This window comes from Xyrauchen texanus, chromosome 16, assembly GCF_025860055.1.
Source record: "Xyrauchen texanus isolate HMW12.3.18 chromosome 16, RBS_HiC_50CHRs, whole genome shotgun sequence".
NCBI lineage: Eukaryota > Metazoa > Chordata > Actinopteri > Cypriniformes > Catostomidae > Xyrauchen > Xyrauchen texanus.
Window position 1 is genome coordinate 36,285,259 of NC_068291.1, and position 16,631 is coordinate 36,301,889.

Below are 16,631 nucleotides of genomic sequence, written 5' to 3' on the forward strand. Positions count from 1 at the left end.
GTCATTCTCCACTGACCTCTTTCATTAACAAGGCATTTCTGTCCGCAGAACTGCCGCTCACTGGATGTTTTTTGTTTTTGGCACCATTCTGAAATGCGTGAAAATCCCAGAAGATCAGCAGTTACAGAAATACTCAAACCAGCCTATCTGGCACCAACAATCATGCCATGGTCGAAATCACTGGGATTAATTTTCCCGCCATTCTGATGATCGATGTGAACATAAATTGAAGCTCCTGACCCATATCTGCATTATTGTATGCATTGCACTGCTGCCACACGATTGGCTGATTAGATAATCGCATGAATATGAAGGTGTGCAGGTGTTCCTAATTAAGTGCTCAGTGAATGTATTTAGTGGTATATGATGATAACAACTGTACCTGTGGCAGTGAATTATGTAGGTTAACGTCTCCTCCCATAGCGCTTTCAGATCTTTGAGTTTTGAATGAGTCTGATTCTTCATCTCTTCATCTCCATTTCGGAGCAGAGCTTCAGATGCCACAAGAACCCTGTCCATCTTCACATGGCCTTCAGGCTCTGAACTATGGATTTTCTTTAGACAAAAAAATTTTACATTCCAGATGAAAATTAAAATTAGCAGTAATATTCTGCATTTAAACATGTGCTTATTGTGAAATGTTGTAAAACAACTGCATGCAAGCAGGGAAAGGTAATGAGATTTATATCCATGTTTAAAAACCAAAAGTGTCCAAATCCTTTTTGTTTTAATTTTGAACAGAATGAAAACGAAAAAACTTCTTGTGAAAATATTTGCTTAAAAAGTGTACTTGTGCCATCTTTCTTAAAATAAACAATACTTTGATATCTACTAAAATTCATACATTTATTGTGGCTTAATTTTCCAAATACTGTATTCAGTGATCTGAACTACGATCACAAGAGCTTCTTTAGCAATCATGACAGACCTTTGCAAAACTCAGTTGGCTCTATTTCAGGAATAGTGAGCACTCATAGGTCATAAGTCAATTGAATGCTCACCTCTGTCTCTCTGAGCCTGGCCTCCAGCGCTGATCTGGGCCCTTGGGTGTTATCATTTTGTTTAAGCCTCTCCTGGACAGCCTGCATCCAGGAAAGGGCTTCCTCCAAACTTTCCCTGAACTCATGTTGCTCTTGCTGTGTCATAGGTTTGAGGCAGGCCTAATGCAAAGCAACAGGGTGGGCAATTTTACTATGCTGCAAAACAGTCATCAATTTAGAATACACAAAGCCCTTTTAGATACTCTAATTTTACTATTTCAATAATTTGTCATTTAGCAACATGCTAAATGCTCATTTTCTCCTTGACTATGGAAGCCACTAATTATATATATATATATATATATATATATATATATATATATATATAAAAAGGATTTTGTTTGGTGGTGTGACTTTAGCAAGCTCTGACATTCAATATGCAATTTTCTTCCCACCAAAATGGTTGTTGTGAACGATACAGTTTAGAGTGTCAGCTAATTATAATAATAATTAAAAAAAATATGTATTGTGCAAATGCTGTAAACAAATGATGCAATTCTGCTACACTAGGTCTCTAAAGGTTAAATTGCATTTATTAAAAAAGACCCTTGGAGCAGCTTCATTAACCATTAAATGAATAGGAATGTCACCAAACACTCTTACATATCCATGTCTTTAGAGACCTGGAATGTATATTTATCAAAAAAAATGTATCTACAATAAACCCAGACAGTGTACAATTTAAAAAATACGTTCAAGACATTTAGAAAAATCACAAAATAAAATATACTTTTATATATTCTGATGTTTTATTTTTCATATATCAAAGAGAAAATTACACAAATCAGGACAAATCTAGAACAGCCTTCATTACTTTCACACTGAAATTTTCATGAGACACAACTGGCTGTCAAACACATATTGAGCTACACATAAAACATAATCTACACATGAATTACATACAAGTATTTTCTCATGCACTTAGAGTCTAATTTCAGTAGTACTGTATACACAAAAGTCAATAATCATATCATACAGTTCATGTGTTTAACTTGCTATAGTTTACTTCCATGTTGTTTCTTCATCAAATACTAATGTCAAATGTAAATCAAGTCAATCATTGAAACAATAGTGCCACATGTATATTATGTACTGTATGAGTACACGCATATGGAATACTGATAAATCACCATTGTTACCACAGAAAATCAATGTTATATAGTATTTATTTTTAGGCATATAGTACTAACTTGTCTTGTAATGAACAAAGAAATAGATATCATGTGATAGTAGTAAACTTATATAGATATGAAATAATCATAAAAATATAATTTATGGAAGTGCAAAAAAATCCCAGACACTATTGAATACCTACGGTCTCTAATGACCCTATACACTTTTGGTACTTAAACCATTACACACAAGTTTGGAATAATGTATAGATTTTGATAATTTTATAGATTTTGTATAGGTTTCGGAAGGAAAATGGTACTTTAATTCACAAAGTGGTATTCAACTGATAATGAAGTACAATAAGGACATTACTTATGTAAAAACAGCACCATCACTATTTGAAAAAAAATCTTTTTGATCAAATCTAGAGAGCAGCATCAATCCAAAACCTTATCCTTGAGAAATTATGCTAAATTGCTAATTAGGTACTAGAAAATAATTTGTCATTATATCAAACACAGATGAAAGCTATTTGGTTCGTTAAATGAAACTTAACCTGGTGTTTTGTTTTTGAGGTGCCACGGTATGCAATAGACTGGCATGTCTTAAGGTCAATATTAGGTCAATCATGGCAAAAAAAGAAACCGCTTTCTCTAGAAACTCATCAGACAATTATTGTTTTGAGGAATAAAGGCTATACAATGCTTGAAATTGCCAAAAAACTGAAGATTTCATACAAAGGTGTACACTACAGTCTTAAAAGACAAAGGCCAACTGGCTCTACCAAAGACAGAAAGAGATGTGGAAGGCCCAGTTCTACAACTAAACAAAAGGATAATACAGAAGTACTCTAGTTTGAGAAATAGACACTTCTCATGTCCTCAGCTGACAGCTTCATTGAATTCTACCCACTCAACACCAGTTTCATGTACAACAGTTAAGAGAAGACTCAGAGATAGAGGTCTTATGGGAAGAATTGCAAAGAAAAAGCCACTTTTGAAACAGAAAAACAAAGCGAAACAGTTCGAGTGGACAAAGTAACACAGACACTGGACCACAGATAATTGGAAAAGAGTGTTATGGATCTTAAACCGATTGAGCTTTTGTGTGATCAGCTAGAATGTAAGGTGCGCTAGAAATGCCCGACAAGACAACCACATCTATGGTAAGTACAACAGGAAGCATGGGGTGAAATGTCACCTGAGTATCAGGACGAACTGACAGCTAGAGTGCCAAGGATCTGCAAAGCTGTCATTGCTGCACGTGGAGGATTTTTTGATGAGAACTCTTTGAAGTAGTTGAAGTTCTGAATTTTTTTTTCAAATAGTACATTTTCACGTTATTAATGTCCTGACTATACATTGTGATCAGTTGAATGCCACTTTGGTGAATAAAAGTACCAATTTCTTTCCATGAGAGCATAATCTGTGCATTATTCCAAACCTTTGGCCCCAGCGTATAATATGTATGTGTGTGTGTTCTTCTATTTATAAGAGATAGGAATACTAAAGAGGTGTGGGCATTATTATGAGCCACTTTCCTGAGTGAGTCATATCTGCCACCACAACATCCCCTTCTTTGTCATTTCCTTGGCTTTACAACCCTTTTCATATGAAAATGCACAAACAATACCCATCAGAACACCATAATCCTCCACTACAATACAATGTACAACGGATTACACATGAATAACAAATAAAGGGAGCATACTGCAAACTATATTTTCAAATACATGGCAAAGCTAAACTGTATGTTGTGTTAAGTTTATAAGGAACATACACCCTGAAACGTCTGCTTCTTCTGTTACAACATAACATAAATTTAAACAGAGCTCAACGAGGCAATTCACAACCAAATTAACCCCACTCCCTTCCATACAAGATTACACACCGATTTGCATGTCATTTGGGGCAGTTGAAAGTATTGGCTGCTCTGTTTGTTTCTATAAACACCATAAATGTAATCTTTAAGTATCATATAATTCGGTTTAACAACAACAATCGACATTATGAAGGATTATAGCCTTGGCTAGACCATGCAAACACAATTAAGTGCATTGCATCCTATCATATTGCACTTTACACAGTGTAAACTCTGTGTTCAGAAAGTATCACATACATGCAATACTGATATACAGAAAGAGCTGTACATTTAGATTTGTGTGTCTCAATAAGTGAATTGTACTTACGGATGTGCATCTGATGCGAGTATTTTGAAAATAAATCACTTAAATTGCCTCCGAGCTACAAAGTCACAGTGAGACGTCAGGAAGTACTAAATGCAGGCCTGTCAGTTGCATGGGCTGGTCCGAGGAGGAGAGATCATGCAGGCAGAAGCAGCATACTCGCAGAGCAACTGATGCGCCGCGTCACTGAGCGCGCTAAAATGGTTCAAAATTAGCGCCGGCAAAATTTAGAATTAACGGTTGGTATGATGTAATAACTAAAGGCAACGGTCACACAATGTTTGGGATTGACAACCGTATTTTCATACAGGTGTAAATCTCGAAATAGACCTTATTTAGCGCCATATTTACTTTTTGTCAGAAATAAAAAGGAGGCTGTGAGGGATTTAATGGGTTGTACTGTTTTAATGAAAAACATTTTCTAATAAATATTTCCAAAGAAATTCCTGTAGAAAAAAAATACCAAAAAACTCGAGTTGTGAAAATTAGATGCCATGTTATTTTTAATTTTTAACTGGAATGAGGAGGCTGTAAGATTTATCCTTGAAAGTCATGTCTCTAACTATCACTAAGAAAGTAATCTTTCAAAACTGGAAATCCAAGAATTCTTGTCAATCACTGGATTAATCTACTCACATAATATATCTCAATAGAAAATAACCACTTACAAAACAAGCAATATATCAGCCTTTATTGAAACATGGGATATATTTTTAATCTCTTTCAAATCAAATCCACCCCCAAGACAGAGTACATATCCACAGACCCCAGCTATAACCTCCAATTCCCAAATAATATAATACATCTTACCCAATAAGCACATTCACAAATAAATAATTTCCCCTTCCTTCTCTATTATTACTCTCTTTATATAAATAATTTGTATTAGCAATGTTGTTGTTGTTTCATTTTGTTTTTGTTTTTTTCTCTTTTTAAATTGTTAACATCCACACCCAAATCTTATGCATACACGCATACTATTTTGTTTATTTGTTTTTTTGTTATCTTATTTTTCATCTTTTTCCTAACGATTGTCTGTTTTGAAACATGTTATTGTACTGTATGTTCTAACATATGCCCTTCTTTCCACTACATGTACCTCCAATCTGTTTGATTTAAATAAATATAAAGTTGTCCTCCGAAGAGGGGTTTGGAAGGCGGGCCAAAAAAAAAAAAAAAGAAAGTGTGATCATTTCACAAAACAAACGTTGAAAAAAATGTCAGTAGACAAATAATCTCCAGAAAACATGATTTGTGGAAAATAAAATATGTTATTTAAAAGCTTCATGCAGTGCATGCCATTAGATGGGTTTCCATTCAAATGTTTTGCATTTTAAAGCGTTTTTTCTTTTTTCCCCCTTTTTTCCCAATTTTGCATGCCCAATTCCCAATGTGCTTTTAAATCTTTGTGGTCGCGTAGTGATTCGACTCAATCCGGGTGGTGGAGGACGAATCCCAGCTGCCTCCACATCTGAGACCGTCAACCTGTGCATCTTATCACATGGCTGGTTGAGCGCATTGCCAAGGAGACATAGCACGTGTGGAGGCTTCACGTCATCCACCGAGATCGAACCACATTATAGTGACCACGAGGAGGTTACCACGTGTAAATCTACCCTCCCTAGCAACCGGTCAAATTTGGTTGCTTAGGAGACCTGGCTGGAGTCACTCAGCACATAACACCCTGGATTCAAATTCGTAACTACAGGGGTGGTTCTTGCTCTCAGTGGGGCACGTGATGAGATGCTGCAAAGAATAGCATGAGCCTCCACACGTGCTTTGTCTACGATATTAACGTGATATTCCGAAGGGGGCCATGATATGCAGAAGGGGACAGTGAAACACATTTTCACACATTCCATGTAAGATGTGTTACATTTATACAAGCAGACAGAGAAGTGAGTTTGGAGGAACAAAAATAGAAATAAACCTTGTGTAAACTGTCATGTGAACAATTAGCTTTTTGCTAAGCTTAAATGCTATTTCTAGCCATTTTACATGCACCCGTTACCTGGAACAATCATATTTTTTATCATGAAGCTCCACGTTAGTTAGGGTGACCAGATTCCTGCTTGTGGAAAATAGGACTGCCCCATCCCAGCAAAAATGAAATTGACGTATCCTTGCATAGGCGCAGAATAGTCGCAGAATTGGTAGAATAGTCACGAGACTGAGAAATATTAGCCGCATAGGGAAATTTTGGGAGAGGGGAAGATTTTTCCAGAATAAGTGGGGACACTAGAAATAGTGCTTAAATATGGGACGTCTGGCCATCCTAACGTTAGATCATAATTTTTTTTTTTTACTCTAGTAACATCTTTGATATTTGGACAAGAATCTTAGTCTTGATGAGATTTTTTCTTTCCGTAAAATTTGCTTCATCTTGTTTATGAAGCAAGAAGATATTTAGGTTTTTCAGAGAAAGTATGTTTAACATGTGTATTCTGTCTTGCTGTACTGGCAGATTTTTTTAAAGTGTGCAAAAAAATTTGTAAAATCTACCAGTGCTGAAGAAGTAATCCAAAGTATTTTGATTACATTACTGATCTTGTGTATCTGATTGAATACGTCACAAATGACATTTTACAGCATGTATTCTGTAATCTGTAGTGGAATACATTTTAAAAGTAACCCTCCCAACCCTGATTGTACAGACTGTACACCTATCCCTCACAGCCTTGCCTTCATTTGCGTAAAAGTTTTTAAAATGGCACTACTCTGAAAAAGGTCTATGTCCTGTTACAACAACTTCAAGTAGCAACTTGAATACTGGCTAAATAAATAAATTAGGTCTAAACCCTTTAGTATTATTGTTATTAATAATACCTGTAACCATAGTGACAGTGACCAATGTAAATGTCAAAGATGGTGACCTCTATAACACCGGAAAGTCTTATCTCAGTTGGCACAACATTATTATTTATTTATTTACATTTTTATTCCCTTTTCTCCCAATTTGGAATACCCAGTACTTACTAGGTCTTCCTGGTGGCGTGGTTACTCATCTCAATCCAAGTGGCGGAGGACAAGTCTCAGTTGCCTCCGCTTCTGAGACCGTCAATCTGCATATCTTATCACATGGCTGGATGTGCATGACACCGCGGAGACTCACAGCATGTGGAGGCTCATGCTACTCTCATGCTATCCACGGATAAGTTACCACGTGCTCTATTGAGAGCGAGAACCAATAATCACGACCACAAGGAGGTTACCCCATGTGAATCTACCCTCCCTAAAAACTGGGCCAATTTGATTGCTTAGGAGACCTGGATGCATTCACACTCGTGACTCCTGGGGTGATAGTCAGCATCAATACTCACTAAGCTTCCCAGGCCCCCGGCACAACATTATTTAATAAACGAGTAAGATCAGGGTGAGTTCATGCCAAATCTTTAAAAATTGTTAATGGACAGCCACTTTAAAGAAAAGACAATAAAAAAAGAACAGAAAATTAAATTGTACATTTGTGAGAAGAACATAGTTAACACCTCTGATTAATTTGAAAGTGAAAATGTGGGACATATTTTGTCCCATGTTTGTGCACTCTTCATTTATTGAACAATAACCCCATTTACCTGTAGCCTATGCATCTGTACTTCTTTAAAACACAACATATGTTTAGGCCTATATTTTTAACAAACATGTTTTATTACATTGCACCTTTTTCTGGTTAACACATTGTACATTCTTAACTTCTCAACAATTACAGAAACAGCAATGCCTTTATAGATGTGATAGTTTGGTATCTTTCAAACAAGTATAAACAAGAACTTCAAGCACATGTACAGTTCACAGTATTTTAAATTTACATTGACAAGTATTTTACAATTTTGCATGTAATGCCTTTATGTGCACTAAAATTGTCCCACCAAAAGACAAAAAGTTAACAAAATGTCTATTGTCAGTGTTTAGTGTTGCACATAAGGCAGTTTCAAATTGTATTCAAGAATGTTTATATGCATTTCAAACTCACCTTGAACAAGCTTGTATACTCAACTTTGTAAGGTATAATGGCAAATCTGTAGGTTTAAACTGGAGTATGACTAATGTCATACTAAAATGTATAATCAGTAAACTAACATGCATGCAGATGAACAATAAAGACCAAGTGATTTATTTTTCAAATGTGAAATGTAATCGTATCAAATACACATACATATGCAAACACACACATATGCAGCCATATTTACCATAAACTGTCAGGAGATTCTTTATCTTGTTAGTGCTAAATATGATACATTATGTGAGTGATTGCCTTATCATGAACACGCTCTTTCCTAAATGAAAAAAACTGGATATTGTGTTGATGAACAAATAAATAGACTAAAAGGTGCACCAAGTAATTTTACTTAGTAATTTTTACTCTGTTTGGACTGGTGAGGAGTGTTGGGTAATTTACTCAAATAAGTAATCCACTACAAATTACTCACTACATCTATAAAGTTGTAATCAGATTACTTTACAGCTTACTTCACTGAAAAGTAATCACATTATTGAATACTTTAGTTACTTTCTAAAACACTTTTCATAGGGAAGTTTTGTTTTTTATACTCAACAAATTAAAAATGTCTATATTTCCTCTTTGTTCACTGTCAAACACACTTCAGATGTCACAGAGATAGATATGAACATATATTTTAAAGGTATTATACGTAATATTATTTCAGAAATATGTTTAACCCAAGAAATGTACTTAAAATTATTATTTTAATTGAAAGTCAGTAACTGTAATCTGATTTGAAGAATTAAGAATTACATTTAATAACATTTCATTAGGTATCAAAACTTACTTAGTGCATCTTTAAAACAGAAGCTAATATCAGTTCAACTTTCTTGAAGTGTACATACAGTATCATTAATAGTCAAATAACGTGAACATGAAGAGAAAACACATAAGCCCGTACAAAATCTGATAAGTGTTTTAGAAGTAATTTTCAACTTGAAAAGGCCTAAATTAAGCACTCATTTGAGAAAGAAAAACCTCCTACATTACATATCTTGTCTTTCCATTTTTAACCTGTCTTTTAAGAATGAAAAGAGACAAAGGTAACTGCAGTTTGGTTTCACGTGAACCAATGTTTGATGTCCATCAAAGAGTCATCATGAAAGTTATGAAAACCTCAAGTCCAAAAGAGAGCACGATCAGCAGTATACCGACCAGTAAATAATGTTGAAAACTATATAGGCTCCCGGGAAGATCATACGGGAGTATTTATCAATGGCATGCGTATTCTGCATAATGCGGAAGGCGCGAATGCCCTTCTTCTTAGTGGTTGTGGACTCGCTGCTCATCGACAGGTGAACCACCATATGCTCCTGTTTCTCCGGCACCACCTCGTCTGGAACCATGGGAGCCTCTGTGTAGCCTGCCAGGCTGTTGGTGTCAGCCTCACTGTAGGTCCCATCCAACATCATGGTCTTGGTGTGAGACATACCGCAGGTGCAGGGCAAGGACTGGAACAGGTTAAGTGCCGCGGGAGGAAAAATTGCAAAGAGAGAGAACAGTTCATAAACAAGGGGCATTAATGACAATATGGCTGACTACTTTATCAATATTACTCAAAAGCCCTCAAAAGGAACAGTTCTCCCAAGTAGGATTTTCTGTCTTTTGTGGAACACAATAAGAAATGTTTAGAAGATTGTCCCAGGTGCTATTCTTCTGTAAAATTAAAGTACATGGAATGTGGCGCTGTCAAGCTCCATAAATGACAAAAAGCTTAATACAATATGCTGCATTCACTTAGTGTCACAATTACTGTAATTAAGTAATAAGAAATGGCAACTAGGAAATTCTACTCTGAGCTTCTTGAGGATGTTCTTGGAGCTCATGTGGCCAGAACAGCGTAGTTGTCAATAACAGCAAAATATCACTACATTCAGAACCGCCACTCCCTATACACATCCCTAACCCTAAGGCACGAACTCCTAGGGGGGCACCAGAAAGTCCACCATCTGCCCTTCCTTGTACGTTACATTATTCAAGAACCAAACCTTGCAGAGTTGACAAATTGTAATTATGTACTTTTACAAGTAATTATGGTAATTCCAACATGACGGACAGACAGCAGCTCGTAAGGCAGGGAAAATTAACTTCCATCACCTGTACCATCAGCACTGGTGCCCCCCAGGGATGTGTGCTCTCCCCACTACTGTTCTTCCTGTACACCAATGACTGCACCACCAAGGACCCCTCTGTCAAGCTCCTGAAGTTTGCAGATGACACCACTGTCATCGGCCTCATCCAAGATGATGATGAGTCTGCATATAGAAAGGAGGTTGAACAGCTGGCTTTCTGGTGCAGTCAAAACAACCTGGAGCTGAACACGCTCAAAACAGTGGAGATGATTGTGGACTTTAGGAGGAACACCCCATCATTGTCCCCCCTCACAATTCTAAACAGCACTGTGGCAGCAGTGGAGTCATTCAGGTTCCTGGGCACTACCATCTCACAGGACCTGAAGTGGGAGACACACATCGACTCCATTGTGACAAAGGCCCAGCAGAGGTTGTACTTCCTTCACCAGCTGAGGAAGTTCAACCTGCCACCAGTGCTGCTGAAACAGTTCTACTCAGCAGTCATTGAGTCTGTCCTCTGCACTTCAGTAACTGTCTGGTTTGGTGCAGCTACGAAATCAGACATCAGAAGACTACAAAGGACAGTTCGGTCCGCTGAGAGGATTATTGGTTGCCCCCTGACCCGCCTTCAAGAACTATACACTTCCAGAGTGAGGAAAAAGGCTGGTAAAATCACTCTGGACCCCACTCACCCTGCCCACTACCTTTTTGAACTGTTGCCTTCTGGCCGGCGCTTCAGAGCTCTGAACACCAGAACCGTCAGACACAGGAGGGTCATTCTACGAAAATGGTGGCTTTCCTGTCCCGGCCTTAATCACCAGGAAAAACACTTAAAAGTGTCAGATAACAACACAAAATATCTGTTTTTTGTTTTAATTTAAATGTTTTATTGTTAATAAAACATATGTAAGACAGTTATATTGAAAAGCAATTTTTTTATATATTGTAGAATACGGTCAGTACCATGAAACTGGCTTGTCCCTCGGGTCAGGAGTCGTTGTTTAGTGACATATTTTGAGTTAAAAAATATTTTTTTCTCCCCCTTTAAATGTCATAATACAAATGAAAGTAGTATAGTTATTTAGTGGACTACTTAAATCAACTAAATATTATATATAATTTACAAGGAATAGCTGTCCCTCAATTTCATGTCACTGGTGTTACAATTTATAAAAAACACCACTTTGAAAAAATGCAACATCCTTGCCAACTTCTTCCTGGGTCAAAGGTTCATTGGAGGCGGGGCTGTTTTGAAAAGCACATGGTGAGTGTTCACTCTCTCTTCATCTTTTAGCAATTTGATAAATAATTTGATAATTTCATGCGAGGACTTAAGATGCGTCACTGGTGTTCTACAGTTTATAGTAAGGGGAAAGGAAATTTGATTAAAATAATTGTTCAAATTGCATGATTAAGTGATTTATTTACAATTTAAGAAGTGTAGTTTGAGCTACTGTGGCCGCCATCTTAGATATCCCATCTTGTCTGCAGATTTGTCACTGGTGTTATCGTCACTGGTGTTACTGTTGCTGCTGGTAACACCAGTGACATGACGATAACACCAGTGACAATCAATAACACCACTAACATTTTTCTCGACATAAGATTTCATAAAAGCCTCAACAATTATATTAATAAAGACTTATTAGCATTTTATTACTGTTTCAATATTGTACAAACATAATGTGGCTTTCCTTTTGACAGATATGGCGAAATTAAGTGCTGCTGAAAAGCAAAAACTCTACAGACAGCGCAGGGACACTGACCCAGACCGCAGAGCAGCCTACCTTAAAAAGAAACAACAGATAAACATATATTCCATACAAAATGTTCATATCAGCACTGTTGGAAAAACAGATTTAGTTTGCGTTCAATGTTAGTGTTTCTAATGTTCTAGTGGATATGATTTATGTTTGTATGACAAAGTTGTGTTATAAGACACATTTTAGTCAATATGGCTTCATCGTTCGGTCTTAATCTGACCAATAACCTTAATTTTATGAAATCTGAAATTATTTGTAATGTAAAATATCACTAATAAATTGATAAAAATTTGATTGAAATAATCTTAAGTTATGTCATTGGTTTCACATTGCGTCACTGGTGTTACATTGCGTCACTGGTGCTACTTCATGGCATGTATTGGTGTTCCGGCATCAGAGTTGCCCAGTTTCTAGATTATGGTTTTTGTATCTACCTAACTGTTGCTGCATTCATTTGTAAGCATTTTAAGGATATGATCATTCAATTTTGATCACTCAACCTCAAATATTTCTAATGTTACAACAAAAAACACAATGGTAGAAATAAAAATTGTCACACAATAGAACTTTACACATACCTGTTTAAAGTAAATTATTACTAATCAAGACAATTTCTTAATATTACATTAACCTTTTCTGTCTTTGATTATGTATGAAAATTAAATAGTCAAATTACATTCTGAAAAGCCTGAATTGTCATCTAAAATATAGGTAACACCAGTGACAAAAAGGCAGCACAAGCAATTTTTTATGTAATGTAGTAAAAATATCAAAATACATTAAGCTGTCATTTAAGTTGATTTATAATGTTAAGAGGTTAACTATTATCTGACTATAAGTTTTGGTATAAAAAAAAGAATTACATTTTTTAAAAGTTGTCTGTACAAAAAGCCACCATTTTCATAGAATGACCCAGGAACAGTTTTTTCCCTCAGGCCATCCATCTAATGAACAATTAAATTGCCCCATTGAGCAATAATGATGTGCAATACACAGTTTAATTTGAATTTTAATTTATATTATCCAACATATCGACTCGGTTACTAACGTAACCTCGGTTCCCTGAGAGGAGGGAACGAGTATTGCGTAAGTAGCTTACGCTATGGGAAAACTCAGTTTCTCGAGAAATATTGAAGTCTTTATGTGAAACGCATTGCAGCTGCACAGCAGACAGCAATGAGCGAGGCAGCTCGGTCATTGGCTGTGCTGCGGCAACTTGCTCGAACCAATGGCGGGGCGACTCTGAACGCGCGACCAATGAGTGCGCTTCACGCCCGCGCTCAGAGCCCGCCAAGATTGGCGTGGCTAAGGCTATATATTAGGCGCCCCGTCATGAGAGTTCTTTAGGTTCAATCGACTGAAGCGACTGACCAAGCACAAGCACGGCAGCTTACGCAATACTCGTTCCCTCCTCTCAGGGAACCGAGGTTACGTTAGTAACCGAGTCGTTCCCTCTCGAGAGGTCTCTCCTATTGCGTAAGTAGCTTACGCTATGGGAACACCATGCAAAACGCCGTGCGTGTTGACTTCGCTCTATAAAGCCAGAGGCAGATGCCTGAGCCTTAAAGCAAAATGATTATTCAACGAGCCAGCCAACGGCGAGCTATATAATGGGATAGTATAGAGCGCCTTCCAAGGTGGCCCATGGTGGGGCACTCATTGTAAAAACACACGCACATATCTTATGTACTGATTTTTCTTTTTACTGATATGCATAAAAAACTCCCTAAGTCAGTCAGAGACGGACCTTATAAGGGAGGAGATAATGCTCAGCATATATGTACTCCAGTCCATACTACAGTCAGGCTGATAGAATGTTGGAATGCAATGAGGGGACCTGTAGGTTATAAAACCTGATAAATGTCGAAGGCGAGGCCCAGCCTGCCGCCGCACAAATATCCTCAATGGGTATCCCACTCAACCACACCCACGAGGAGGCCATGCTCCTCATAGAGTGAGCTCTGACGCCTAAGGGGCATTGAAGGCCCTTGGCTTCATAAGCCAGCGCTATAGCATCTACTATCCAGCGCGATATTCTTTGCTTTGAAACTGCGAGACCTTTAGTGCGGCCGCCAAAGCATACGAATAATTGTTCCGTCTGTCTGAACGGGGCAGAACGTTCCAAGTATACTCTGAGCGCCCTGACCGGGCAGAGTAAATTAGTGTCGCTTTCGTCTGCTGAAGACGATAGCGCTGCCAGATATATCACCTGTACTCTGAAGGGTGTGGAGAGCACTTTAGGAATATACCCGTGCTTTGGCCTAAGGACAACTCTGCAGTCGTTAGGTCCAAATTCCAGGCAAGCAGCGCTTGATGACAGCGCGTGCAGGTCGCCCACTCTCTTGACTGAGGCGAGTGCCAGCAAGAGTGCAGTTTTGAGCGAGAGCTGTTTAAGGTGCACGGTTCGGAGAGGTTCGAATGGGGCACTCTTGAGTGCATCCAGGACCGTGGCCAGGTCCCATATCGGTACCGAGGGGGGGCGAGGAGGGTTCATCCTCCTAGCCTCTTAGGAAACGAATGATTAGGTCGTTTTTCCCTAATGAGCATCCTTTATCAGGATTGTGTGACGCCGCTATGGCAGCCACATAGACTTTGAGCGTGGAGGGTGTGCGGCCCGCCTCCAGCAGCACTTGCAAAAAGGCGAGTACACTTGGTATCTCGCACGATTTGGGGTTCAAGCTCTTGGTATCACACCAGTCACTGAACACTTTCCACTTTTGGGCATATAAGCGCCGTAGAGGCGCTCGCGCCTCAGTGATGGTTCTCAACACTCCGCTGGGGAGGTTCTCCGGAACCCGTTGAGGGGCCATGCATGAAGGGCCCACAGATTGGGGCGGGGATGAAGAATCATCCCGTTGGCCTGCCTGAGGAGGTCCAGCCTCAACGGAATCGGCCATGGGGCAGATTGCATCATCTGCATCAGTTCTGGAAAACACGTCTGGTTCTTCCAGAGTGGGGCTACCAGGAGCACTGCATATTTCACCTCCCTGATCCGACTGATGACCTGAGGTAGCATCGCGATCAGGGGAAAAGCATACAAGGGGCGGCTCGGCCAGACTTGGGCGAGCGCGTCCGTGCTCTTTGAGAAGAAAAGAGGGCAGTGTGCATTTTCCCTGGAGGCGAAGAGGTCGACCTCTGCTTCGCCCAAGGTTTGCCATAACCACTGGACCGTCAGGGGGTGGAGAGACCATTCTCCTGGGAGAACCTTGTCTCTGGACAGCATGTCCGCTCCCTTGTTCAGTCCCTTGTTCAAAGAGCATGTCCGCTCCCTTGTTCAGTTGATACCAGTCGACGGCCTTCCAGGGCGTCAGGGCTTTTATACAGCCGTGATTCGCTCTGATTAAAAAGTGGCCCGAGCGCCACGCGTGAGTGGGGACACGGCTTTTGAGCCAGCGTTGGAGAGGACACATGTGCAACAATCCTAGCTGGAGTACAGCTGATGCCGAGGCCATGAGAACGAGCATCCTTTGAAATCGTTTGACGTGGGTGTGCGCGCCCGCTCTGAATGATGTTGCAAGGCGCCGAATAGCGAGCGCGCGCTCTGATGAGAGGCACGCCGTCATCTGCACTGAGACTAGCACTATTCCCAGAAAAGAGATATTCTGGCTGGGGGATAGCACGCTCTTTGCAAAATTGATTCTCAGACCCAGACATTCTAGATGACTGATAATCCAAGATCTGTGCGTCGTTAACTGACTCTCTGATTGTGCTAGGATTAGCCAATCATCGAGGTAATTCAGTATTCGCACTCCCCGCTGTCTCAGGGGGGAAAGTGCTGCGTCCATACATTTCGTGAATGTACGGGGGCCAATGATAGGCCGAATGGTAGTACTGTGTACTGGTATGACTGTCCCTCGAAGCGAATCTCAGAAATGGCCTGTGATGAGGCACTATCGGAATGTGAAAGTAAGCGTCTTTCAAATCCACTGATAGAAACCAATCCCCGGGGCGAACTTGCGCGAGGATATGTTTGGTCATTAACATTCTGAACGAGCGAATCATTAAAGCTTTGTTCAGATGTCTGAGATCTAGGATGGGGCAGAGGCCACCGTCCTTTTTCGGGACGAGAAAGTAGCGGCTGTAAAAACCCGCCTCGCTCATAGAGGGAGGAACAGTTTCTATAGCGCTCTTCTCTATCAGTTTGAGCACCTCGGTGCGTAGAACATGTGAAACATCTTTCCTCACTTTCGTCTCGACCACCGCTGAAAAGCGGGTTGGTCTGCGAGCGAATTGAAGCGAGTAACCGTGTCTTATTATGTTCAAAACCCATTTCGGCATGTCGGGGATTTTTTCCCCGGCTTTTGCTCGCACAGATATGGGCTGAATGCTGGCTGGGGGCGTGTCGCAGTGATGTATGGACCCTGCCGGCGAATTGCCTTGTGCTAACACTGAGCTTACAGCTCTCAGAGGCGCAGGAGCACGCTGAGCAGCTTTGTTGAGTGCCGAGTGCAGGGG

The 16,631-nt window shown here is 39.5% G+C and overlaps 2 protein-coding genes across 2 annotated transcripts in view; both read right to left on the reverse strand.

Annotated features, from left to right (window-relative positions):
- Positions 1-4,457, reverse strand: part of LOC127657260 (nesprin-3-like) — a 35,532-nt gene extending 31,075 nt beyond the window's left edge. Inside the window, exons 1-3 of the mRNA XM_052145978.1 lie at positions 4,342-4,457; positions 1,002-1,160; positions 383-555 (exon numbers count right to left, since the gene is read on the reverse strand). Coding sequence (XP_052001938.1) covers positions 383-555; positions 1,002-1,145 — 317 coding nt within the window. The 5' untranslated portion in view covers positions 1,146-1,160; positions 4,342-4,457. The remainder of the gene's footprint in view (positions 1-382; positions 556-1,001; positions 1,161-4,341) is intronic.
- Positions 4,458-8,000: 3,543 nt separating this feature from the next.
- Positions 8,001-16,631, reverse strand: part of LOC127657109 (gamma-aminobutyric acid receptor subunit rho-2-like) — a 50,270-nt gene continuing 41,639 nt past the window's right edge. Inside the window, exon 9 of the mRNA XM_052145760.1 lies at positions 8,001-9,792. Coding sequence (XP_052001720.1) covers positions 9,481-9,792 — 312 coding nt within the window. The 3' untranslated portion in view covers positions 8,001-9,480. The remainder of the gene's footprint in view (positions 9,793-16,631) is intronic.